This window comes from Arvicola amphibius, chromosome 4, assembly GCF_903992535.2.
Source record: "Arvicola amphibius chromosome 4, mArvAmp1.2, whole genome shotgun sequence".
Lineage (NCBI taxonomy): Eukaryota > Metazoa > Chordata > Mammalia > Rodentia > Cricetidae > Arvicola > Arvicola amphibius.
In genome coordinates this window covers 43,508,723-43,533,082 of record NC_052050.1, presented here as the reverse complement: position 1 = coordinate 43,533,082, position 24,360 = coordinate 43,508,723, and the positions used below count along the sequence as shown (strand labels likewise).

At 53.1% G+C, this 24,360-nt stretch overlaps 1 protein-coding gene across 21 annotated transcripts in view; it reads left to right on the top strand.

Annotated features, from left to right (window-relative positions):
* Myo18a (myosin XVIIIA) overlaps window positions 1–24,360 on the top strand; it is a 99,500-nt gene that overhangs the window by 36,369 nt on the left and 38,771 nt on the right. For 9 of the 21 annotated variants that reach the window (XM_038325152.2, XM_038325150.2, XM_038325161.2 and 6 more), the window contains 17 exons: window positions 8,013–8,072; window positions 12,678–12,755; window positions 13,918–13,953; window positions 15,730–15,817; window positions 16,010–16,116; window positions 16,214–16,390; window positions 16,683–16,896; window positions 17,116–17,258; window positions 18,052–18,152; window positions 18,847–18,910; window positions 19,087–19,231; window positions 19,553–19,573; window positions 20,703–20,714; window positions 21,293–21,469; window positions 21,677–21,767; window positions 21,982–22,174; window positions 23,227–23,313. In XM_038325152.2, coding sequence (XP_038181080.1) covers window positions 8,013–8,072; window positions 12,678–12,755; window positions 13,918–13,953; window positions 15,730–15,817; window positions 16,010–16,116; window positions 16,214–16,390; window positions 16,683–16,896; window positions 17,116–17,258; window positions 18,052–18,152; window positions 18,847–18,910; window positions 19,087–19,231; window positions 19,553–19,573; window positions 20,703–20,714; window positions 21,293–21,469; window positions 21,677–21,767; window positions 21,982–22,174; window positions 23,227–23,313 — 1,794 coding nt within the window. The remainder of the gene's footprint in view (window positions 1–8,012; window positions 8,073–12,677; window positions 12,756–13,917; window positions 13,954–15,729; window positions 15,818–16,009; window positions 16,117–16,213; window positions 16,391–16,682; window positions 16,897–17,115; window positions 17,259–18,051; window positions 18,153–18,846; window positions 18,911–19,086; window positions 19,232–19,552; window positions 19,574–20,702; window positions 20,715–21,292; window positions 21,470–21,676; window positions 21,768–21,981; window positions 22,175–23,226; window positions 23,314–24,360) is intronic. The other 12 variants (XM_038325163.2, XM_038325158.2, XM_038325170.1 and 9 more) reach the window with 8 other exon arrangements.

Below are 24,360 nucleotides of genomic sequence, written 5' to 3'. Positions count from 1 at the left end.
TCTCACAAGGGACACAGCTCCTCACTGACAGCCTCTGTTCATTGGCCAGATACCCCCAGCTTCCTTGTTTGCAGGGCTAAGACCCACCCCTCCTTCCCCACCCACCCCACTTTCCCCTGCCTATGCAGCAACTGGTTGGTGTGTGGGAGAGGGAAATGGGGAGGGAGGGAGGGAGGGACGGAGGGAGAGAGAGCGAGAGAGAGAGCAATTGATTCCCTGCTCGTCTCTCATCATGAGGCAGTAGCAGGAGGCCTTACAGAGCTGCTGCATGACCGCTGCCTGGACCTACTGTCCATCAGCCTTATGTCACGTTGGATGTAGGGTCAGTGTCTCCATACACTAATTAGATGGCATAGTCAGGCGTATGACTGAAGTGTTCTCAAGTATACTGCGCTGTGATTGCCTTCGTGCCTGCTAGTATGTGTGTGTTTGAGAGAGCCTGCGCGTGCTAGTCTCAGTCTTGGCCTGTGGGGCCGGGGGCTGCAGGTCTCAAATTCCTCTGCTATTTTTAGGGGCCGTATCAGCCCAGCTGTCCAGGAGCCTGAGTGTGTGTCAGAAGGAAAGTGCCACCCTTTCTGTCTTCGGTCCCTAACCCCAGGACACTGACTGTGTCATCTCATACCCTTATTTGAATAGCCCCCTTTCCCCTCCACCTAGACCCCACTGCTCTCTGGCTATGGGCATACCTGGTACCTGCAGTGCTCCAGCCTCTGCTGTCTCCCACAGCCCTGGCAGGGTTGGGCAGCTGCAGCGGGAGGGGCCTGGGAGAGGGAGGGGACCAGGGGCGGGGCTGCAGGCTGTGCTATTTTGAGCAGCTAACGGGAGCAGCAGAGAGAGACTCCTTGCTCTGGGCTGCTCCAGGCCAGGCCATGCGGGTGAGTGTCCTTCTGACCCCCAACCCCGGAAATGTCCTGGGATCCCCATAATGTTTCCTCATTTAGAAAAGGAAGATGTCTTGTTATTTCCCCAGATGTGGCAGTAGATGGCGAGGAAGGGGTGGTGCCGCCTTGGGGCCCCTCTCTCAGTTACTTGGTTGAAAGGGTAGTACACAGCTCCAGCTGCCTCAAAACCTCTAAGAGGCAAGCCACATATTTTGCCTGACTCACGATTTGGGGAGTGTTGATGGGGAATCGTCTTCTAAACCTCAGTTTCCTGGGGCTGCCTCCGCCACCCCACAGACTGAGGCACGCCTTTCCCACAGTAATGATTGCTATGGAGGCTTTTATTCTTCTAAAGCCCGGAGCCCAGGCATCTCTTTGGAGATTTTGGTCCTGCTTTGGGCTGGTATTGTGACCCCTTCTCCCCTCTTACTCTAGACTAGACAGAAAAAGGGGCTTGACAGGGGATGGTCCTTGAAATTGGCTGGAGTCGTCTTACTATCTTCAGGAAGAACCCAGCATGGCCTCCTCTATTCCCGTACCCAGGATACTTAGAAGGGACACATGTGGCATCTCAGGGATGGCTTGTCTGTGAGCCTCTTTTTATTTTCATTTAAAGAAAACTTTTTATTTTCAGTTGTGTGTGTGTGTGTGTGTGTGTGTGTGTGTGTGTGCGCGTGTGTGCGTACGCACCCGGCGTGTGTGCAGAGGTCAGAGGACAACTTGTGCATGTTAGTTCTTTGCCTCCACCATATGAATTCTGCGGACCAAACTCAGGTCCTCAGGCTTGGCATCAAGCGTCTCTACCTACTGAGCCACCCTCCCCGCACATGGCTCTCTTTGAGCAGAGATTATTCCAGAGAAGTAAGTTCCTTAAAAAAGCTAGTGAGGAGAGACATAGCTGCCTCCCAGGCCACCCTGCCCTCCCTCTACTCCCCCAGCCACTAAGGGTAAGGTTTTCAGTTGAGTCAGCAGCTGGCAGAGTGTGGGCTGGCCTAGTGCGGAGGTGTAGCAGGAGCCTGAGATGTGCCCATAGCGTTTGTATCTCTCCATGCCCAAGGAATTGCCCTGTCCCGGCTCCCAAACTGGCACCGTTGTGGAGGTGTGTGTGGGCAGAGCAGAGTGGTGCCGGAGGAGAGAGCTCTTCACTCTGTGAGCGGGCTGCTTCCTGCTCTGGCCTACTCCCCACCCCCTCCTGCATACCCAGGCCACCAGTACCTTGACTGTCACAGATTCGGGGCCATGGGAAATGATGCAGAGTGCCCTGCAGAGAAGCCTTGAGTGTCCTCAGGGAGGGGAGGCCTCCAGCAGGCCTGTCTGTCTGTCAGAGGAAGCCCTGGCCCTTCTGCAACTGCAGGAAGCCATCCCAGCGCACCTGCTTCCTCCCGGCTGGTGGGCAGCAGCCCAGGGTTCTCTGCTGCTTTCTGTTCCGCCCTGCAGTGGGGGAGGGCTCTGGCTAGGGGCTGACCCTGAGGGCTAGCTCCTCTTCCTTTCTTCCTCTGGCTGGCTGGCAGTGTGGCCTTCAGGCCCTTCTCTGTAGAGTTCCCCTCCACTAAAGAAGCTCTTTGAAGAGAGTGCTCAGGTCATGAGTGGAGAGCCAGGTCTTCGATGGAAACCACTGCTTCCTACCCAAGCTGTTGCTGCTGATGTTGATGGCCTGTGTATGGGGAGGTATGGGGGAGGGCTGGCCACTTTCCCTAAAGGCTTGGCAAAGGACAGATCTGAGTGTGAGTCCTAGATCTGCCACTTGCTGTCATGAGGCTGTGAGAAAGTCACATGATCCTCTGGGGCTCCTTTTGCTTATTTGTAAAACGAAACTCATGTCTGCTTCAAAGGGATGTTGTGAGCATCAAATGGGACGATGCTTGTTGGGGCTGAGCACAGTGCCTAGCGCCAAGAAGATGCTCAATAAAGATGCGCTGTCAGGGCTGGGTGTGTTGCTCAGTGGCTGACTGGTTGTCCAGCATGTGTGAGGCCTGGGGCGATTCCCCAGCACCGCAAACAGGAAGTTCCGGCAGCTGTTACTATTTCTTCCCTTCTCCTTCATTCCTTTCTCCACCCCTATTGCTTAGTTAGGTGGGTGCTAACTTGAGATTGTCCAGGAGAGTCTCCTGAGAGCTGCCTTTTGTGCCTCAGAAAGGGATGAGGAGAGAGGAGATGGTTCTGGCTTCCTTGAGAAGGAAGAGCATCGCCAGTGTTGGCACAGGGGGACAGGCTGGGAACTTAACTTAGCTACTGATGTTTTGGTTCCTTCTAGACACAGTCTCTCTCTGGGAGTTACTTGCTGCTCTTGGGGCTTGCATGTTTGGCTTAGACACATAGGCCTTAACATATCCGCCCGGGCTGGGCATTCCTGGCCTGAGGGGTTACCCAGTGGATAGGATTATTCTTAGGGTCTTTGAACTCCCCTTTTCTTTCCTTCTTAATTTCTTTCTTTTTAAAGATTTATTTATTTTTATGTGTGTGTTTTGCCCACATGTATGTCTGTGTGAGGGTGTCAGATCCCCTGGAACTGGAGTCATAGACAGTTGTGAGCTGCCATGTGGGTGCTGGGAATTATGGTACTATGGGAGAGTGGTAGGTCCTGGCATTGGGGAGAGTAAAACCCAGCCTCGACTCCCTGAGTGACCGGCGCCTTTGGGGCTGAGGGTAGACAGACTCTCAGCAGATTTCTCCCCTTTGAAAACAAATGCTTCTAGCTTTTATCTCTTTTTCTTTCTTTTTTTTTTTTATATAGACTATTTAGCCATCCTTACAATAAAAACAAGCAGTAAGTAACAAATGCACAGCAAAATAAATAGCAAGTGCGTCTATTGTGTCTAATTCACACCATTTACAAAATTATTATGGTCACCATTTGCATGCTGTTTATGTTCTAGTTCTTTTTGATTGATGTCGTTCTGTGTGGAATTTTCCGTATGGTTTCATTGTCCACACCTTTGTCAGCTTAAATGGCAGCACAGCCATGTGTTGGGCTGAAGCCATCGTTTTCCTAACCATCTCTGATTCTAGTCCCGTGGGTTGTTTGCAGTCTGAAGTTGTTTTGTGGAGCGCATCTATGAAAAAATGCTTGCATGAGCTTGTGGGGTTTCTTTGTTTCTTGAAGTCAGCTCGTTGGACATACATTCCTGCAGATGGGCTGGCTAGACCAGAAGATGATGCATTTTCAGCCAGGCCCTGCCTTTCTCAGCTGGGTCCCACGGCTTAAGGAGTCTGCTCTCTATTCATGGTTGCTAAGTTGGGAATACACCTCTCCTGTTTGTGGCACACCTCTGAGAATCAGCATGGACAAGCCTTATTCTCTGTAGTCTGTATGCGGGAAAGAGCTTTGGGCCAAAACCCTGCCCCCACCCGTTTCCAGTATTGTCATGTGACAAACACTTGTGTCTAATGGTGTGAAGGGTAAGAGAGAGTCCTGCCTAGGAGGGAATCCCAGTCAGAGAATCACATAGTTACCAAGACCCCTCCTGGCTGGGGACCTCTCGGCAACTCTGCCCCTTCGCTCCCCTGTGAAGTGGGCTGCTGCCAGGAGAGGGAGGGATGAAGTGCCTATCCTGGGCCTGGCTCAGAAGAACACTCATGAGTGGTGGTTTCCTTTCCTTTCTTTCAAGGGAAGAGGTCAGAAATGACACAGAGAGAGAGGTGGCCAGGGCCTCAGAAGGCAATGGGGACATATTGGAGTCTCCCTTGTACAAGTTTAGAAACTCGGTTTGCAGGGCCCACGTGGTTGAAGGAGGCGGAAACTCTGCCAGCCGTCCTCTGATCACACGGGCACCATAGTGCCGTGCGTGTGCACACACTCTCACATACACACACACATAAAGGTCATAAAGTTAAGAGAAACAAGGTGGAGACGTGATTGAGAAAGACATTCTGATCTTAACCCCTGGCCTCCGTTCTTTTCTGTGTGGGTGAGTGCACACACGTGAACAGATGGATGGATGAAGGAAATGATGAGGGAGCTGATGGTAAATACCTCGTATAGGGTCCATCTTGGTGTGGGCATTCCACATTCAGTAATCGGTGTTAGAAATGGCTGAAATTCCTGGAGCAGAAACGTGTCTGAGCAGGAGTCCTTCACTCTAGGAACCCTTTCTCCACAACAAGTTCCTAGCTCTAGGAGAAATACGTTTTTGTATCTGGGGTGACTGTTACAGAGGCAATGCTCTGTTCTCTGTTGGGTGAAGATAGGATGCTCCTGGGCCCAGGCCGTGGTAAGGAAGAGAGGAGAGATTTGGATCGTTCTTTCCCAAGGCTGTCAGCATGAGGCTCCCTGGAGCAGCTGGAGCAGAGGGAGGAGCCAGATGTCCTGGGTCAGATGGGACCTCCCTAAACAATAGGAAAACTTTGGACGTGCGTTCAAAGAGCAAATGAGTTAATTAAATAAATTTAAAGCTGGCAGCATATTAACTGGACAGTAAGACAGAAGTCACCAGAACTGGTGGAGAGGGCTGGGCGGTGGTGGTGCACACCTTTAGTCCTAGCACTCGGGGAGAAGAGGCAGGCGGATCTGTGAGTTCCAGGCTAGCCTGATCTATATAGTGAGTTTCAGGACAGCCCTGGCTACACAGAGAAACCCTCTCTTAAAAAACAAAACAAAACAAAAAAATTTAAGGACGAGGGCACAGCTCCTAGGTGGAACCCTTGCTTAGTACGTGTGAGGCCCTAGCTTTCATCCTTAGCATTTCCAAACAAAACCAATTTCTAACTATTTATTCATCACAGTCAGTTATAGGAACAAGCAAGATCTCCAGTTCCATTGACTCGAAGAGATTCTTTGGTGACACATCTCCTGGGCAAGGGTACACTCTGGCGTCGAGGGTCAGGAGGACCAGCAAATGGGAGAGCTTTGCCACTCTATACACCTCTCGTTCCTGGAAGGTTTCTGCCTCCTGGAGAATCAAGGGCTTGGGCAGCTCTCCACCCGCCAGCCCCTACAGTGCTGGATCTGGAAATGACTTTATCCGTTGTCTACACCAGTCTGGCCCCTGCTTCTCCAGCAGGCCCAGCGAGGTGAAGTAGCTTTATCTGAGGACGCATAGCTTCCCAGTCTAGACGTTCTCTGCCCTGTACCCACCTTGCTTTTCTTTTCTTCTAGCAGTTCATTCCTCACGCTGCAGAGTGTGACCTGGCTTTGTGATCTTCCTTCCTCCCATCTTCCTTTCCTCTTGTCACCTACAGCATTTGTCCCAGCGGGTCCTGACCCTTAGGAAGACTCGGAATCCCTGAGAGACCCTGCCCCTATTTCTTCTCTGACTCAGGGTGCAGGCTGCCTTCAGCACTATGGCCTTTTCATCGCGATTTGCCTTTTGGGAGCAAAAGGGAAGTTGAGTTTCAAAATCTTGGTTCTCTAATGTGCTTGGCATGGTGAAGCTAGCAATGGATTGGAGCATGTGTGTGCATTTGGGGGCACAGCGGCTTTTGGGAGCCCTTTTCTGTCTCGATGAGCCCCTGTGCTGAGTCACTTTCCTTCCTGAGCTCCACCTCTGTAAGCTGAGCTGCCTTTTGTGCCACCGCTCCTCACCCTTCTACAGCCTGTGGCTCAGATTCAGCCCTGGGACTGTGGGGTTCTGGGAAAGGCTCGGCCTTGATGCCTTGGGAACTCAGATTCCCTGAGTCTGGGGGCTAAGGTGGGCAGAAGAAGAAAGGATCTGAGAGTGGGGGCACCAGGCCAATTGGCATCTGGGTCCAGAGAATAATTCAAGCTGTGGCAGCCTTAGGCATGCCTTTGTGCATATGCACAGTCTCTGGCTGGACTATGACCTACAGCAGCCAGAACCTTGGGGGAGGGGGGGAAGGGGGCGTGAGTCAGCCTGAGGCTAAATCCAGCGCTGAGCTCAGACCTGAGCCCAGTGTCCCAGACACTTTGGGGGGCAACCAGTGTTCCCAATGCCTCCCCTTGGACAACCGTTTGGGACCCCAAACACAAGCTACTGGAGAAAGGACAGATTTGGAGCTGGTGAGGGTTTCAGAGTGAACTTAGAATCTGGGTCATATCTGAAACCAAGCTAACAGCACTGTACGCACTAATGAAAGTGTCTGTGTGGTTTGGGAATACTTGCTATCCTCTAACCTGTGTGCCTGGGGTCTAATGCATGGTGTGATTTCTGTGGGGAGGGGTGAGGAGGGCAGCAGGTACAGACCTAGCCACCCTGCATATATCCTCTTTACCCAGCCCTTCCCTTCCCCTTCTCTGCACAGACCCCAGTTTCTGAAGTAGAAAGGTTTTTTCTGTGAGTTTTTGCCAGCCTCCCTCTGTCCATGTCAGGGAGAGCTAACTGAACTCTGGACCCATTGAATATGTTCATGGACAAGATGCAGCTTCAGTACCGCAGTGACCATCGTGCTGGACAGTGTCCAGGCACTGCTATTTGGAGCTCAAAACTGACCACGGACCCTGGTTGAAAATGGACAGTCCCACTTTGCTATTGGATAATTGATTCTGGATGTTGCTAAGGTCGCCTGTCTCCCCTACTGTGCAGGGAAAGCAAGGCAGGCTGGGGATGTTGCAGACAGAGCTGCCTGGGGAAAGAAGGACCACTAAATTTCCTGGGCCTGCCTGGGCTTTAGGAGGGAAAGATGCTGAGAGGAGCTAAAAGATCAGGCTCTTCTGACACTGGGGCCCGCACCTTGGAGTCCATTCTCAGCCAGTCTCTGAACAGGAGGAACCTTCAAAGCATCTACAAAGCGACATCATCGGTCTTTCCCCAGACAACTATGGCATCTGCTGTTTCCCCTGACTCTGCACCTCTGTCTGGCTCAGGCTACCTGCTCCTGCTGTAGCATAAACCCTGACCCTAGTCAGGCATGTCTCTCTCCTGCATACCTCACCTGATCTTGGGGTTCCTTCCCCCATCTGCATGGCTGGCAATTTTGTGACCCCTGAAACCATGATATGGACTTCTGACAACCCCAGTGGCCTGGCCACTGAGGCCCCCAGCATCCTTAGTTTTACTTCCATGAAGACTCTTAGTTCTTAAAACACTGTCTCTGGGCGGTTTCAGTCACAAGTAAAGCTATGCCTTCCTCAGACCCCCCAGCCCCGGCACTGCTCGGCTTCTCAGGGAGAGAAAAACCTCTCAATCTTTTCATCCAACTTGGACCTGCCAGTGACTTCTCTGTCTGCTCCCTCAGGTTAAGGATGAAGACAAATCTCTGGCAAAACCTGGCCCTCCTGGCAAAGAGGAAGGGGCCGTAAGTGCTTCCCTGAGATGTGTGTGTGTGTGTGTGTGTGTGTGCATGTGTGTGCACATGTACATGAGTATGGGTGTATGTACATGTCTCTGGTGGGTTGGCCTCATCCTTTCCAGTGTTGCTGGTGTGGGTTAGAGGGAATTATCAGTAATGGAGTGCAAAGTGCAATGTGTGTGTGTGAGAGAGAGAGACTCTACTCCGGGTGTATGGAGTGGGGGGTAAGCCACGGTGCTTTGGGGCCCACCCCTCTGTCTTCCTTCCGGCTCCCTTTAGTTGTCTTCCTTCAGCTTTGGTTTCTTGGACCCTCTGGGCAGGTGGGGTTAGGTGGGTAAACTCTCAGGTCAGCGAGCACTGACAAAATGAGAGCTCAGCTTTTGGGACTCTCCGCCTGCACAGGGTGGCCCGAGACAAGGGCACCGAGGGATTCCCTGCAGCTGCCGCTGCTGCTTCCACTCCACCCCACCCCTCAGCTCTCTCGTGCACATCCCGGAGGCTGCCCACAGCTGCCCAATGTCCCCAGCCCCCTACCACATTGGTGATGGGAACACATCTTCTGAGCAGTGGTCCAGATGTGTGTCCAAGAGAGGACGCAGTCATTGCCAGGGTGGGCATACTGGAGCACGAATGCTTCCTCACCCCAAATGATAGCTGTCCTGGCTGCCCCTACTTCCTGGAATGATTTGATTAGCCAGGCATGTGGCTTCCTTTGGCCCTGTAAACTGTCCTGGAAGGCCAAGGCTAACCTGTGGTTTGAGATATGTGAGGAAGGTTCTTTTTTTCTTTTTCAAAAATAGCACGTAAAGTACTTAGGAGAGCGTCTAGCAGGCAAAATACTATGTATGTGTTAGCAATTACTGTCATGACGTCATCTTCACTGAGGGGAGAGGAGGGAAGCCAGGAGTTGGAAGGGAGAAAGACCCAGCAGTTGGTGCCATGGCCAGCTCCACAGTACCCTTACGTGCCCCTGAATACTCTTGGCCTACAAAGCTTTAGAAGAGCCGCAGTCCAGCCTCCCTCCTTCACTGTTGCAGCAGAACCTCCCTAGAGCAGAGGCCTGGGCTAAGGCCTCTGACTCAGCTGTGCTCAGGCAGTGAGGTGCCCTCAGCATGTGGTCAGTCTGTCGTCTTTGAGCCTGTAGCCAGGCATGGCAGCTATATCATCACAGCCACAGCGGTGTGATCTAAAATCATAGCCGCTCAGGGGATCGAGACCTGAGCTACGGCTCGGTGAATAGCACGTCACTGGTCGGCCCTGAATCCTCCCCAGGCAGTGTGGCTAGCTTTGCAGGAAACTCTGCCCTGCCATTAACCATCATGGCCTTCCTAGTGGCCACCTCAGCCAGTTCCTGGCAGAGTGTCAGGGAGGGGGTGGGAACCCCAGATGGAGAGTGCCAATGTATACCAGGCAACTCCTGGGTGCCCAGAGTCTGGGTATCAGTCCAGCTACTCAGCTACCCAGCTGAGCCAGGACCCTGCTCTCCAGGGAGTACAGCTGTGGCTACTGGGGTACTTAACACTTTGTAGGCCCAAGTTGCCTCCCCTTCCTCCTATCATTTCCACATATGCCCTCTGGGAAGAGGGACTAAACCCATGGGAAGTTTGCAGGAGGGAACAACACCAGCCCTGGGGTCTCTGCAGCAGGGTAAAGGTGACTATGACAGTGGCCACGGAGCAGAGGACCTGGGTTGAGGGAGAGGCTTGGCTCAAGAGGAGTATCTTGTCAGTTTCTTTCTTCAGGCTGGTCAGGCTGTGTTCTGACTGTCTAGAGAACTGAGTGATGAAGGAATAGGGATTCCACCGGCAGGAAACTGGTGGAGACAGGCCTAAGACTTTGACCTCCTCACCTTCCAGCCCTCTGAGTGTCAGCTGTGACCCTGACATAAAGACTTGATTCTAGGGTGCTGCTGGGCTCTGGGGCCCTTTGTGCTGGTGTCTCCAGTTTCCTCTACACCTTCTGGGGGTGGGCAGTGGGATGATTTTCAATGTACTCGTTCTGTCTGCATGTCTAGACTCTAGAAGGTGGAGAGATGGGGGAGGGGAGCTTTTGGATCTGTGTGTTGTTCCGTGCGTGAATGGAAGCTCTGTCTTGGGGCCTGAGGCTGCACCCCTTGTGTCCTGTGTGCATGAGCTGGGTAGGGATGTAGGTTGCTATTCATGTCTACTTGTGTTTGTGTGACTATAGTTAGAGGGCGGCACTAAGGACAGCAGTGGTCCACCTAGAAGTCCTCAGCCTGCCACCAGCCCATCACCCTCAGAGACTTCCCAGAGAGCAAAGAGCCCGGAAGCCACACTCACTATGAATGGTCTGGGGGCCGCCTCAGCCAAAGGCCCAAATGAAGAGGCCCAAGGTCTGTCCCGGAACCCAGTGGCCAATGCGGTGAGGAAAGTGGTGGGCAAGGTGCTGCCTGGCGAGGAGCCTGGCAATGCCAAGGAGCCTCCAGGCCGAGGAGCCAAGTCCCCTGAGCACCCACCGCGAGGCAAGAAAGGAGAAAAGGCAGCCTCTAGCCCCAAGCCCCCGCCACCACCGCCTCCTCCTCCTGCTCCACCAAAGCTTGAAACAAAGAAGGAGGCTGTCAAGGATGAGCTGTCCATGGGCCTGCGCAGTCTGATGTCTCGGGGCCGAGGCAAGGACCACAAGTCCCGCAGCAAGCAGCCTCTTGGGAGAGGAGAGAAGGCCCCCAGCCAGGAGCCAGGCTCCTCTGGAAAGCCAGCCTCCCCAAATGTGGTGGATGCTCCAAAGAAATCAGGATCCCCAGCCAAGCCTGAAACCCCAAATAAGCAGTCCTCTCCAGCCCCAACACAAGGGCTGTCTGACCCCAATTCTGCTGACCTGAAGTTGAACCACTCTGGAGAGCAGCAGGCCAACTTACCAGACTCCGGTGTGCAGCAGGAGGTACCCAAGTGTGCCACTAACCTCCCGTGTCCCTCACCACCCTTGCTTGAGGGCTAAGCACCCTAATGGTGGCTTCCTCCAGCCTGAAGGAACCTCGCGTGATCCAGGCTGGCCCAGTGTGATGTGCTGACCCATGGCAGGGGTTGCATGATTTTCATTAACCCTGTGCTAGAATGAGCGATGGCCTGGGCTCTGGCCTGGTGCTGACGAGAACCGCTAACCAGCATGCTGCAGGCCTTCCCGTGAGACTGGAGACCTGGTCTCTAACTATACAAGGCCAGCTTGAGGCGCCACATCTAAAGCTAAAGATCAGAACTTGGGCAGATGAGTGCGGGGTGAAAGCAGTGTTCTTAGGTCAGGTGGCTCAGGCTTATACCTGCAGCCACACTCCTGGGAGACTTCAGCCAGGTCCACCGCTAGGAGCCTCTCTGTCAAGTGGGGAGTTATAATGTGGGCCCTTAGTCCTTCTGTGAAGCCTTAAGTACTGGGAATTTGTCACTTTTATATTTTGGAATGTCTTATGGTATACATATTTTCCAAAGCAAACCCATGAGTATTCTTGCGGTAGGAGGATAAAAGATCAACAGGTTTTGCCACCAAAAGAATTAAGAGAAAAACATTTTGTTTGGGGGCCTCTTTGGATTTTTGAATTACAAACAAGTATGATACTTGCTTTGGAGGGTGGCTGTCTGATTAAATATGTCATAGGTTATATGCCAGGCCTGCTCTCTGGCACCAGGTACTCACAAATGTTAGGGCCGACAGTGATACTGATGATGCTTCTTAATGCCATCACTGCCTTCTTCAGATCTGGCCACGGGACTCTTGGGAAGCCCCGTGCCTGGGTAGCAGGTAGGCAGAGTAAACCCCTTTGTGTCTGCACTACCCCATCGTCACCAGCCTTAGCTGGTCTTGCACTAGAAACCGTTCTTTTCAAGCTCCTTGGTCTTGTAGGTCCTGCTGAGGTCTCACAGGACATGTTGGGAGACAGACATGAGCTTTCTCAGGTTTCTAGTAGCTCAAAGGAGAGGGATGAAGTTGATGCCAGGGCACAGCCTCGGGGACCTTGAGGCACTTACTGGCTGTTTCCCCTGGGAGCCATCTTTCCTGGAAGTGGCCTTGCCCCCTTTCCTTCTGGGTATTGCCAAATGTAGAGGAAAGCCAGCTGTCACACTTACCCATCCTCCTGGCCTGCTCTGTCGGGGAAGAGTGTTCCTGGCCCCTAGGAAACAGTTGGCAGGGACTTTCTTGTCTGATGGTTGGGGTAGGAGCTGAACTCCAGTCTCTCAGGGAACCTCTAAGTAGCCAAGGACTGTCATGTGCCTGTCTGGGGCTGTTGCCTGCTCCCTCTGGCTCTCTGCACCTTCTGTATGCACGAGGGTGGAGTTGGAAGCTGAGACATATCCTGGCCTGCAGTTCATCTCTTGCACATCCTGGTATAGGAGTAAATGGGAGGGGGGAGGGAGTAACAGGGTCATTTAGAGCTCACAGTGGTTAGGGAAGTAGGAAGAAGTAACCCCAGCCCTCACAAGCATCTGGCTCTTCCTTTCTGTTTCATAGAGTTTTAAAACACAAGTTAGCATTTATTTGGCTTGTCTCCCGGATGCTACTTCACTTCTGCATTGGGTCTCAGTGGCTCCGCGGGCTGAGAGCTTGGTATGTGGTGCCTCCTGCTGTCCCTTGGGCTAGAACTAATAGTGGCTTAACCTTTAGACAGGAGCTGACCCTGAGGTCCGGCTGAGTCCCGCAGAGGAAGCACACCAGCGACTTGAGAGGATCTTCACAGCTTCTGTAATGCCACCTCTCTTGTGTGTGGGTTCCCAGTCCCTGGCTGTCTCTCTCTCTCTCTCTCTCTCTCTCTCTCTCTCTCTCTCTCTCTCTCTCTCTCTCTCTGTGTGTGTGTGTGTGTGTGTGTGTGTAAGGGAGAGAGAGAGAGCGAGAGAGAGAGCGAGGGGGGGAAGGACAGAAGGGAACGCTATGGCTGTCCATGCGCCCTCACAATGGCTCTAGAAAGCTGAACTCTATGGAGTATTAGTACTCCAGACAGCCCAGGGCCATGACCATGGAGGGGCCCTTCATAGCTTGGGATCTAGTCCTCTTCTCTAGCCCTGCTCTCCTGCCTTGAGGATGCTCATCGGTGTTAGGGCCTGGTGTGTGGCAAGGCAGGAGTCGATATTTCCCATTTTGGTGTCCAGTGTCTAGACCCATGTGGAGATATTAACCCTTCTCATTTCTAACTGGCAACATTCAAAGCTCACCTGGCTCCCATTTCTTCCAGAAAGGCTGTTGAGGTTTTTTAAGTAATCAGGCTGTAATGTAGAGGTGAAGGCTGGCTCAGGGACTGGGCAGTTGACAGGCAGCCCTATGGTTGGAGCTGGGTGGAATGATGCCTCTGTTTGCCATGGGGCATGAGGAAGGCATCTTAGATTTAGGCTGTAGGTGCCCTTGTGCTAGCCCTTAGCATGGGGAGTGGTACTCCCTAGGCATGTGTTTAGAGAGGAGGAACCGCATTCTCTTGGTGTTTGATAGCCGCAGGGAGGCCGATGTCCTGGGATAAAAGCAGGAGGATCCAGGGGGCCCAGGCTTTGGGTGTTGTGAGGTAGCCTGGTCTGCCAGGGGCATGGAGGAGGGGGATTAACTCCGGGTGGACTGCACAGTCAGTCCAGGAGAGACTAGCTAGAGGCAGAGTGACAGATACCACAAGGAGTGACCCCCTAAGAGCCTTGTCTCTGAAAGGTCTGACGATAACAAAAACCCCCAGCCACCGCCTCTAGTCTGGCTTCTCTTGCCTGGCCAGCACCCTAATCCCAGGCAAGAACTCTTGACCTCCATGCTGTATCTTGAACAGGGTGCTGGCTCACTGGTCCAGGGGTGTCTCTCGGATGGGGCCCTGCAGTGGTCTCTACCTGTCTTCACCTGTCTCTCTCTTTCTCTCTTTGCTTGCTGCTGGTAGCTGGACCCTGAGGCCGCCTCTCCTGCCCACAGCCAGGTAGGGTGCTCCTGCCCCACTCAGGAGCCCTCTGCTTTCTCCGGTGACAACCCACCACCCCCACCTTACACCTGGGCTGGCGTCTGTGCTCGGGCCTCCTGCTGGAGTGTAAGGCCTCTTTCCCTCCAGGTTCCCACTCTGTAGTAGGGGACCCAGGGGAGCTGAGACGGTGCAGCTGTGGCTCTCGGGGAGCATCATGGCCCCAGCTTTGCCACATGTGATTCTCAGCCACTGAAGCCCAGATCGCTCTGGGTAGGAAAAAATCCAAAAGACCCTTTTTCCTTCCCTTAGCCCCAGCCTGAAGATGAGATACTGGTCTCTGTCTCCACCTCATGGTCATTGTGAGAAACTTGTTCTCAGATGATCCCTAAAGAAGCTAGTGACAGGCCATGACCCTTTGATGTCACTCTGACACTTAGCCATGCTTGCCCTAGAGCTTGTCACTCGAGACAAAAGTTTCAGCTGGTTCATGTGATCTGTAAAAAGCAAGACCCTGGCGATTTTTCTTTTTTGAGACAGAGAGTCTCTCTATGTAGTCCTGGCTCTTCTAGAGCTACCTATGTAGACCAGGCTGGCCTTGAACTCAAAGATCTGCCTCTGCCTCCTGAGTGCTGGGATCAAAGGCATGTGCCAACACTACCAAATCAGTCCTTCAAATATTAAAAGATAAAAACCAAGTATTTTAATTTTTTTCACTTTGGCAGATGAGAACATTGACTGCTTTGTTATGATTAGCCTATTGATCTCCCTCCCTTTCAAATCTAAAAATGAGCCGAATACTCTGTTTATATGTTCTTGCCATTTTCTGATCCCTCACGCAGGGTTCAGCATCACAGAGCGGTGTCTCTGCCCCAGTTTTGGGTCTCATGAGAAAGGGACACACCTAGGGTAAGAATCTGGAGCGGGGGTTGCCATCTGGGGAGAGTGTTGCAGCCAGTGCAAGCCTGAGAGCTGGTCTTCTGGGGGTGGCCAGCCTCCCTCAAGATGTCATCACATTGCTGGCATTTTCCCACATGCTGCCATGGGGCATAATAACCATGGTAGTTAGGTCTCTTGTTGTCCCAGTTCCTCTGGTGCCACAGCTTCCTAGCTCGAGTGTTCTTATTTGAGGGCATCAGATCTGCTAGCCCCGCTCTGACAATGCTTAGAAATGCTTATTTTGATTGGTCATCTCTGGGGACCTCGGGGGTGTCCCAGCCCTTTCACACCTTTCCTATGCTCCCTGTGTTTGACAAGTCAGCGCTGTCCAAGTAGAGGAGAAGGGCAATGTCGGCTTGCCCACATAAAGCATCTTCAGGCTAGAGCCCAGGGCTTCTTGTCATTCCACAAGACAGAATCCTAGGATGCAGAAAACGGCTCTTCCCAGTCTAGGGGAAGAGGCTTTTCTTTTGGTACAAAAGAACTCATGACTGTGGCCCAGAGTTCAGGGCTGGAGTCAGGGTGCAGATCTCACGGTCTCCCGGGGAAGAGCTAGAGCAGCTGGAGGTGGAGCCTGGTGACTTGCTTTCCTGGGACCAGTTCTCTTGGCCACAGTGCTCCTGTGTCCCTGGGCCTTCAAAGTTGGTATAAATCCCAATCTCACTGTTTTTGTCCTCCACGCTCCTGGCTTTCTCCCTTCCCTCCTTTCCTGATCTCTCTCCCCTCTCCCCTGTGTCCTGTGGCTCCCACCAACTTTCCCACTTGCCCATAGCTCCTCCCTTATCTCTTCATTCCCACTGCCCTTGTCTCTCTACATCTCAATACAGTGTCTGTGTATTCCTCCCTTCCCTCTGACAGGCCAAGACGGAAGAGCAGATTGCAGCCGAAGAGGCCTGGTATGAGACGGAGAAGGTGTGGCTGGTCCATAGGGATGGCTTCTCCTTGGGTGAGTCTCTGCCAGTTGGGATGGATGCAGGGCTTGGGTTAGGGCTGGCATGGAAAATGCCTCTACTTCTGGTAAGGGCTGGAGTGAGCAAGGAGGGTCTGGTGAGCCAGTGGGGAAGAAGACAGGACCAAGAAGGCCTAAGGAGAATAGTCGAATTTCCCAGACCCAAGTCCAACTATCCCTGCTCTGCAGCCAGCCAGCTCAAGTCGGAGGAGCTCAGCCTACCTGAGGGGAAGGTGCGCGTGAAGCTGGACCACGATGGAGCCATCCTGGATGTGGATGAAGACGACATAGAGAAGGTTGGAAGGAGGCTGCTGGCAAGGGAGGACACAGACAGGGCAAGCCTGGCCCCTGTGATGGAGATGGGATCTGCATCTTCCTTGTCTTTCTTCCCAGGCTAATGCTCCCTCATGTGACCGCCTAGAAGATCTAGCCTCACTGGTGTATCTCAACGAGTCTAGCGTCCTGCACACACTACGCCAGCGCTATGGGGCTAGCCTGCTACACACCTATGCTGGCCCTAGCTTGCTTGTCCTCAGTCCCCGAGGTGCCCCTGCTGTGTATTCAGAGAAGGTGTGCCTTCCTAGGGACCCACCCACCTGCACCCTACTTTTTCTGGTTTTCTACTCTTCCAGTGTCCACTGGGTTCCCGCCCACTCTCATAGTTGACCTTGGGAAGAGGGTGGGGACAGAAGGCTATCCTGCCATCTTTAGTAGAGTTGGTGGGTATCTGCATTTCCATGCGTGACCTTGCCTTTAAAATACCCGGATGGAGTGGTAGCACAGAAATGTATAAGTACTAGAGGTGAGATGAGGTGGGCCCAGCTCCAAAAGCCTCCCTCACTCTGTGCCTGTCCTGCTCAAGGTGATGCACATGTTCAAGGGGTGTCGGCGGGAGGACATGGCACCCCATATCTATGCCGTGGCCCAAACTGCATATCGGGCAATGCTGATGAGCCGCCAGGACCAGTCCATTGTCCTTCTGGGTAGTAGTGGCAGTGGCAAGACTACCAGCTTTCAGCATCTGGTGCAGTATCTGGCCACCATTGCTGGCACCAGCGGGAGCAAGGTGTTTTCTGGTAAGGCAGGGCAACAGGGAAACCAGATGGGTGGGGCAGGGGCGTGGGGAAAGAAGAATGACTCTCCTGGATGCTGGCTCTTTTAGCCTTGGCTCCTAACCCCCTGAACTCACATATCCCAATCCCTGGGCAGTTGTTGTCTGGGGCATCCGGGAGCCCATGGCTGGCGGGTAAGCTGTCCCTGGTTTTTCTGATGTCCCCTGGGCCTGTGTTCTGCAGTGGAGAAGTGGCAGGCCCTGTACACCATCCTGGAAGCCTTTGGGAACAGCCCTACCATCATGAATGGCAGTGCCACCCGCTTCTCCCAGATTCTCTCTCTGGACTTTGACCAAGCTGGCCAGGTGGCCTCAGCATCCATTCAGGTAAGGGACATTGCCCAGGCCTAGGGAGCAAAGATGGACCCCTGGTTTCATGCCCTAGGAGTCAGGCTCCCCAGTGCCTCATTAACCTGTCCACTCTGGTGAAACGGAGGCCTGTGCCGGCATAGGCAGGGCTGGTCCACGCTGCCCTCATTCTGACCTCCAGACTTCTTGCCCTTCTTCTCCACCCACACCCTACTGCTGGAATCCCCATCCCTCTCTGCTGACTTTCCAAGACCCAGGGACTTAGGACTTCTCTCAGGCTAGTGTTACACACTTGGCAATAAAGAAAGGCCCAAGGGCACCAGTCTTTTGCCTTGCTGAATGAAATTTCTTTTAAAAAATTATTCACTTATTTGTGTGTGTGTGTGTGTGTGTGTGTACGCACATACATCCACATGCAATGGCACAGATGAGGTCAGAGGACAACTTGCTGGAGTCGGTTGTTTCTTTCCGCCGTGTGGGTCCTAGGGATCGAATCCAGGTTGTTAGACTTGGTGGCAAACAGTTTTGTCTGCTAAGCCATCTTGCTTTCCCCTAAATGAAATTTTCTGCCTTAAGCATCTGTCACCCAAGGAAGGCTGGTTCCTGGGTGCTGGCCATGGTAGTGCCTACCCTACACCATTCCGGGAGTTGGGGACCTTCTTCTTTTGCCGGGCTCTGGTTTCTACCTTTTCTGATCTTGGAGTGAAGTGGTAGGTGGTTGAGCACCTGGGAAGAGGATGCCAGGGCCTGGCTCCTCCTGCTGAGGTGTAAGAGGAGTGTGACCTTTTTCCTAATCTACACTGTGCCACAGACAATGCTCCTGGAGAAGCTGCGTGTGGCCCGACGCCCAGCCAGCGAGGCCACTTTCAACGTCTTCTACTACTTGCTGGCCTGTGGTGATAGCACGCTCAGGTGAGGTGGGATGGATGGTGTGCTCCAATGGGACTCTGGACTCCAGCCCACTGACGAGGATTTTGGGCCTTTTGGCCCACCCGCCCTGTGTCCATTGCCAGCTGTGTGCTGGCTCCGAGCTGGGCCTTCGGGATGGTGAGACGATAGAGACTCAGGCCTTGCCATTTAAGACTTACTTGGCTCTAAATCTTGGGGTCATGCTGGATCCTCAGTGTTCAGTGATCTCTGGTCTGGGGAAGAAGTTCACCTGGACGTAGGTGGCATGGCTCCCTGCAATTTCACAACTGCTGTAATCTGAACTGGTCTGGATGCCAAGCCTCCTCCCGGACCCTCCAGCTGGCCCTCAGCTCCCTGTCGGATTCCCTACCATGTTTTTCCCTATATATCTTCTGACTGGCTCCATGCTCAAGGCCGAGCAGGTGGCTCCAGGCACCCTCTTTCACAGCAGAGGCACGGGCCAGCCTGGCTAGATATGCCCTTCAGGCAGACTCCCTGCTTCTTCCCAGGGTTCTGACTGCACCCTTTCTCCTAGGGAGGCTGGTGTCTGCTGAGGTATCCAGTCCAGTTAGGAAAGGCGGCAGATCTGGCTGGGTGTCTGGGGTGATGGAGGCTGTGGTTAGTTGTTGCCCCTGAGAGGGACAAGGCGTTGGCCTGGAGACCAAGTCTCGTGCTGACGCCTCATTTGTACCCCTAGGACAGAGCTTCATTTGAACCACTTGGCTGAGAACAATGTGTTTGGAATTGTGCCACTGGCCAAGGTGAGAACTGGGCTGTGGGGACCGAGTCGGTGGCTCTGGGACTAGAAGCTTCCATTGGCAGGTGGTTCCCATGGTGGTTCCAGCATGGCCCTGCATTCCCAGAGGGTCCAGCGGTATGGGGGATGCTGGAAGGGAAGCATCAGAGGTTCAGAAGCAGCATCTCTGTCTACCCTCAGCCCGAGGAGACGCAGAAAGCTGCTCAGCAGTTCAGTAAGCTACAGGCGGCCATGAAGGTGCTGGCCATCTCCCCTGAGGAACAGAAGGCCTGTTGGCTCATCCTGGCTTCCATCTACCACCTGGGGGCTGCTGGAGCTACCAAAGGTAACGGACAGCCTGTCCTGTTATCCAGAATGCCTCTGAGGTCCCTGCCCATGTGTGTGGTTCGTTTTTTGTCCCACGCACTTAGCTGTTACCAGACAACCTTCTGCCCCGTGCACACTTGGGCTTGTACCCTGTCTCAGTTCTCCACATCGGAGCTGAAGGCTAGAGAAACATCTCTGCCCATGATTGCCTGAGCTTGGCCTTCATGACAGACCACAGTGAGCAGCAGGGTGGGCGGCTAGGGTGTGGGGTTGAGGGATGGAAGGTCCTGCCTCGGAGCAGTGCCTGGAGTGACTGTCCTTCTCATTCCCTCCCTGATAGAGCCCCTTGAGGAGCAAGCCGGTAACTGACTTTGGTGTACCTCGGGGTGTAGGGACCTGCTTGACCGTCTTGGTGCTTCCCCGGGCTTCTGGGCACTGGGCTCATTCTCATGGGGGGACTGGTCTAAAGAGAAGCCCTGTGTTGAGGGTAGAAGAAGAGCTTGCTAGCTATGGAACTGAGCCCCAGAATATCAGTTTTTCCTTCCCATTTTACATCTGGAACCTGGGGCTTCCTGAGACCAGTTTCCCCATCTTCACTGGTTTGGTAGTTGCTGCTCTTTCTCCTGCATGTCATGGTGGAGGTCACTAGGGGGCAGCAGGCACTCGGTGATGGATGGACTTTAGCTTTTGCACTCGGGATCCATGCTTGTGGATGGTTGGGTACAATCTGACTTGGAAGAACCGTTCTCTTCCTTGGACATTGTGCTGAAGGGCCACGATGGTAGCGGCTCTTCACCCCCTTTTCCTCCAGCCGTGGGAAAGGGGATGCTGGCTCTGGATGACACTTCTGGCTTTTGCTGTCTTCTTGGAGATGTGAGAAAGAGAGGGCTGCTTAGCAGGCGTTGGGATGCATTGGTGGCTGTGGGCGCATGCAGGAACAAGTGTCAGGGTGTCTGGTTTATGATACCTGTAGATGACACCTCATCGAGAAGCACCAACTTCAGGTTAAGTCTCCAGGGCAAGAGAGAGCAAAGGCATGTGATTGTGTCTTGAGAGAGGTTCTCGTGTTCTTAGGAATCAGACCCGGGTTTCCCCTGACGCTTCTCAGTTGACTGCAGGTGGAATATGTTGAGTGTTGACTAGCGTCATTCTTGCCTAAGTTTCCAGTATTTCCCGGTGTGTGTGTGTGCGCGCGCAGTGTGTGTGCACAAGTGTGCGTGCATGTGGTGTGTGTGTGTCCACATATACTGTCAGACATCTTCTGTATGTCTCTTTCTCTGTCAGTATGATGACATCCACAAACACATTCCTCTGAGACTATGTACTTTTGTATCTCAGGGCCAAATGTGATCGTGTTTTCTTGCCTGCTCATCTTCATAAACCCCTACCTCCCACAGTCCCTTCCCGATGGCCTGGCAGGCTCAGTTGATGACTGTTTGCTAACACACTGTTTTTCTTTGCATGCTGCATGCTGGTCCTTTGCCTTACAGAAGCTGCTGAAGGTAAAAACCTTGTTTCTTGTTAGCTTTCCCTAATTGCTGTGATTAGGCACATGTTGGCTCAGGCGCATATGTCTGTGTGGGCTGTTCCCTTTTCCCTGTGGTTCAGTTGCCTCCCCTCTGTTGAGCCATTAAGGTGTCTATGGTCTCCCTTAGGGCAAGGGGGGCGTGTCTTAATGTATCTGGGGAAGGGACAGGTGCTGTTGCTCTTTCTTGCTAAACCCCTACAGGCACACAAGGCTCTAGTGCTCCTGCTGAGTGGGCCTCCTCTTCCTCTAACCCTGTCCTCACCCAACTCAAGCTATACACCCCTGAATTAAATTGCAACTGATTGTGCGCCCTCTAGTGGCAGCCTGTGGAGTCAGTGCCTCTTTTAGGACCTCTCTTCTTTCCTCCCCTAAGGGACTCTGAAAGAACTGGCAGCTGCTGGCTGTTCTGTTCTCATGTCGAGCTCAAGTAGTGTTATCAGGACTATGCCAGCTCCCCCATCCTATGGGGTGAGGCTGCCAGAAGTCACAGTGGTTTTGGTTGTCCTAAGGTGTACCTAAGATGCTAGCTCTCTTCTCCCCATTGCCCCACAGCTGGACGCAAGCAGTTTGCCCGCCATGAGTGGGCCCAGAAAGCTGCATACCTGCTGGGCTGCAGCCTGGAAGAGCTGTCCTCGGCTATTTTTAAGCACCAACTTAAAGGTGGTACCCTGCAACGTTCCACCTCCTTCCGCCAGGGCCCCGAGGAGAGCGGCCTGGGAGAGGGCCCAGGTACCTGGGGCCCCTTGACTAATGAGTAGGACTGAAATGCCTTGTCTGGGACTTGTTGCCCTCCCGGAGGTGGGAGGCACAACGGGGAGTGAATAGATGCTTCCAGTGGGAGAGCCCCAGGGCAGCTACCTCTGTGGGTAGAGAGCATCCCTGGGCAGGTGGGTGGACCCAAGGCCTGAAGCTATGGCTGCTCCTCTTGCCCCACAGGCCCCAAACTGAGTGCCATGGAGTGCTTAGAGGGCATGGCATCTGGCCTCTACAGTGAGCTCTTTACACTCCTCATCTCCCTGGTAAACAGGTAAGTTGAACAGAACCCAGAGGCACCCCACTTTCTGCTTTAATAAAAAGTAGGGATGATGCTTGTGTGGTGGCTTAGGCATGGCTGCCTTCCACCACAGAGGTGAGGGAACCCTGGGTAGGGAAAGGGGTTGGCCACATGGCAGGGGCAGGGAATTGGGGCCCACCGTGTGGGAATGCCCTGTCCAGCTCTAACTGAGGCTCTTCCTGTTAAGGGCTCTCAAGTCCAGCCAGCACTCGCTGTGTTCCATGATGATTGTGGATACGCCAGGCTTCCAGAACCCTGAGAGGGGCGGATCAGCCCGTGGAGCCTCCTTCGAGGAGCTGTGCCACAACTATGCCCAGGACAGGCTGCAGAGGCTATTCCATGAGCGCACCTTCCTTCAGGAGTTGGAAAGATACAAGGAGGTAGGTGGCTGCCATCAGGGCCCTGCCCAAACCCTCTGCTGGCTCACCTTCTGGCCAAGGCATCCTGGGCTGGGCATCTGGCCATGTACAACACTAATTCCCAGCTCTCTAGCCTCCCTTATTTTGTGGATGTATGTATGTATGTATGTACAACTTTATGCTCGAGGAGAGCATCAGATCCCACTATAGATGGTTGTGAGCCACCATGTGGATGCTGGGAATTGAACGCAGGACCTCTGGAAGAACAGACAGTGCGCTTAGCCTCTGAGCCATCTCGCCAGCCCCCTAGAGTAAGAATTTTGGCCGGGTGGTGGTGGTGCACGCCTTTAATCCTAGCACTCAGGAGGCAGAGGCAGGCGGATCTCTGTGAGTTCGAGACCAGCCTGGTCTACAAGAGCTAGTTCCAGGACAGGCTCCAAAACCACAGAGAAACCCTGTCTCGAAAAATTAAAAAAAAAAAAATTTGTGGACAGTCTGTGCTCCAGGAAGCTGAAGGCACATTCAAAGTCTCTTGGAGGTCTCATTTTCCTCTTTATAACTCCCCTTTCAGTCTGTGAATTGCCACAGTGCAGTTTCTGCCTCAAGGTGTCCCTGAGTACTTCTTCTCCCAGATCCCTGTGCTGCTCTCTTAGAATCTAAGGCTTAGATGGTGGCTAGCTGTTGAGCCCCTCCCGAAGAGGTCTCTGGGATTTCTTCCTCCTGTGGAGGAGGGTATTTGTCTTGAATAAAAGAAGCCCCCAGAGGAAGGATGTGACTGTCTTCATGAGTTCTAAGGATGATTGTGTGAAATGGAGAGAAGGCTTATTCTGCATTGCCAAATCAACTGCTGCAAATAGCATCAGTGTGTGACTGCGGTTTAGCATAAGAGGAGACTATGAGAATTTTAGCTGTCAAAAAATACTGAGCACTACCTTGGGAGGCAGTGAGTAATTTGTCCTTTGGGATAGTTTAGGGGGCTCCTGCATGGAGATGAGGCATTGGATTTGCCCCAGAGGCCCTGCCCAGCCTGCTCTGTATCCCCTTGAGTATTATTATTGCATCTTCCTTCCTAGGAGAACATCGAACTGGCGTTTGATGACTTGGAGCCAGCCGCAGATGACTCGGTGGCTGCTGTGGACCAAACTTCCCACCAGGGCCTGGTAGGAATGCCAGGAAAGCCTGGGCTAGCCTCAACTCTTTCCTACTCATCTGGCAACTGAGCTGCTTGCTGGAGTTGCCACTGTGGGCTGAGGAAGGGTCACACCCACATATCATGCACTGCACAACTACAGGGCTCTACCCGTGGGCACTCAGTCTGTCTGGGAAGTGGCACACTCTCCTGCCTAGTGAGTGGGGAACCATAATCCAGAGTCCCAGCCAAACAAGAAAATGTTCTTCCTCTCTTGCGACCTGAGGCTCAGACCCTGTCCTGAGCCTGACTGAGCCATGTATCTGCCCAAGCCCTTATGTCTGCTGCTGTGGAGTGGATGTGGGGTGAGAATCCAAATCCAGAGGATATAATCATTGCCTCCCATAGTCCACCAGGGCCCGGGAGAGGAGGCAGCAGCACCCTCAAACAGGGAAACATTGTCAAATTTAAAATGACAAGGATGTCGGCCCTCATCCCTCACCTCTGGGAACATGCTGTCACTTTTTATACTGGTATCTTGGACATCTTTTGCCTGAGACACTGCCTGGCCCAATGAGCACTTGGCATTTGGTGATTGTCTTCAGTTTGGGGATTTGCAGCCTGTGCTTTTTGGGAAGCAGCAGAGCTTGGGTTTGGCTGAGGATCCCTCTAGGTGGTCCTTGTTGCCTGCTGGACTAGCACAAGATGGGCACAAATGCTTAAAGCGCCAAGAGGCTCTCCGGGGAAGATGCATTTCCTGTCCCCATCACCAGGCTCCTGGGGTGGTCTCCCTGCAGAGCCTTTGCCATCTTCAGATGGAAGGAAGTTGTCCTTGTGTCTCATGAGCACTAGGGGGCAGACATGTGTTAGGCTGTGAATCAGTCATCCTGCTTGCTCTTAGGTATTTGATGGTTCTGGGGAGGAGGAGGTCTCCAGTGCCACATACCATGTCACTCCTTCCAGCCACTCATCTCTAGATATTAGAGTACTGTCCCCACCCACTGGCCTTCTGGGAGTCACTCCTGTGGGGAGAAGATATAGGCAGTAGATCAAAGAGAGGGAAAAATAGCACTTCTCT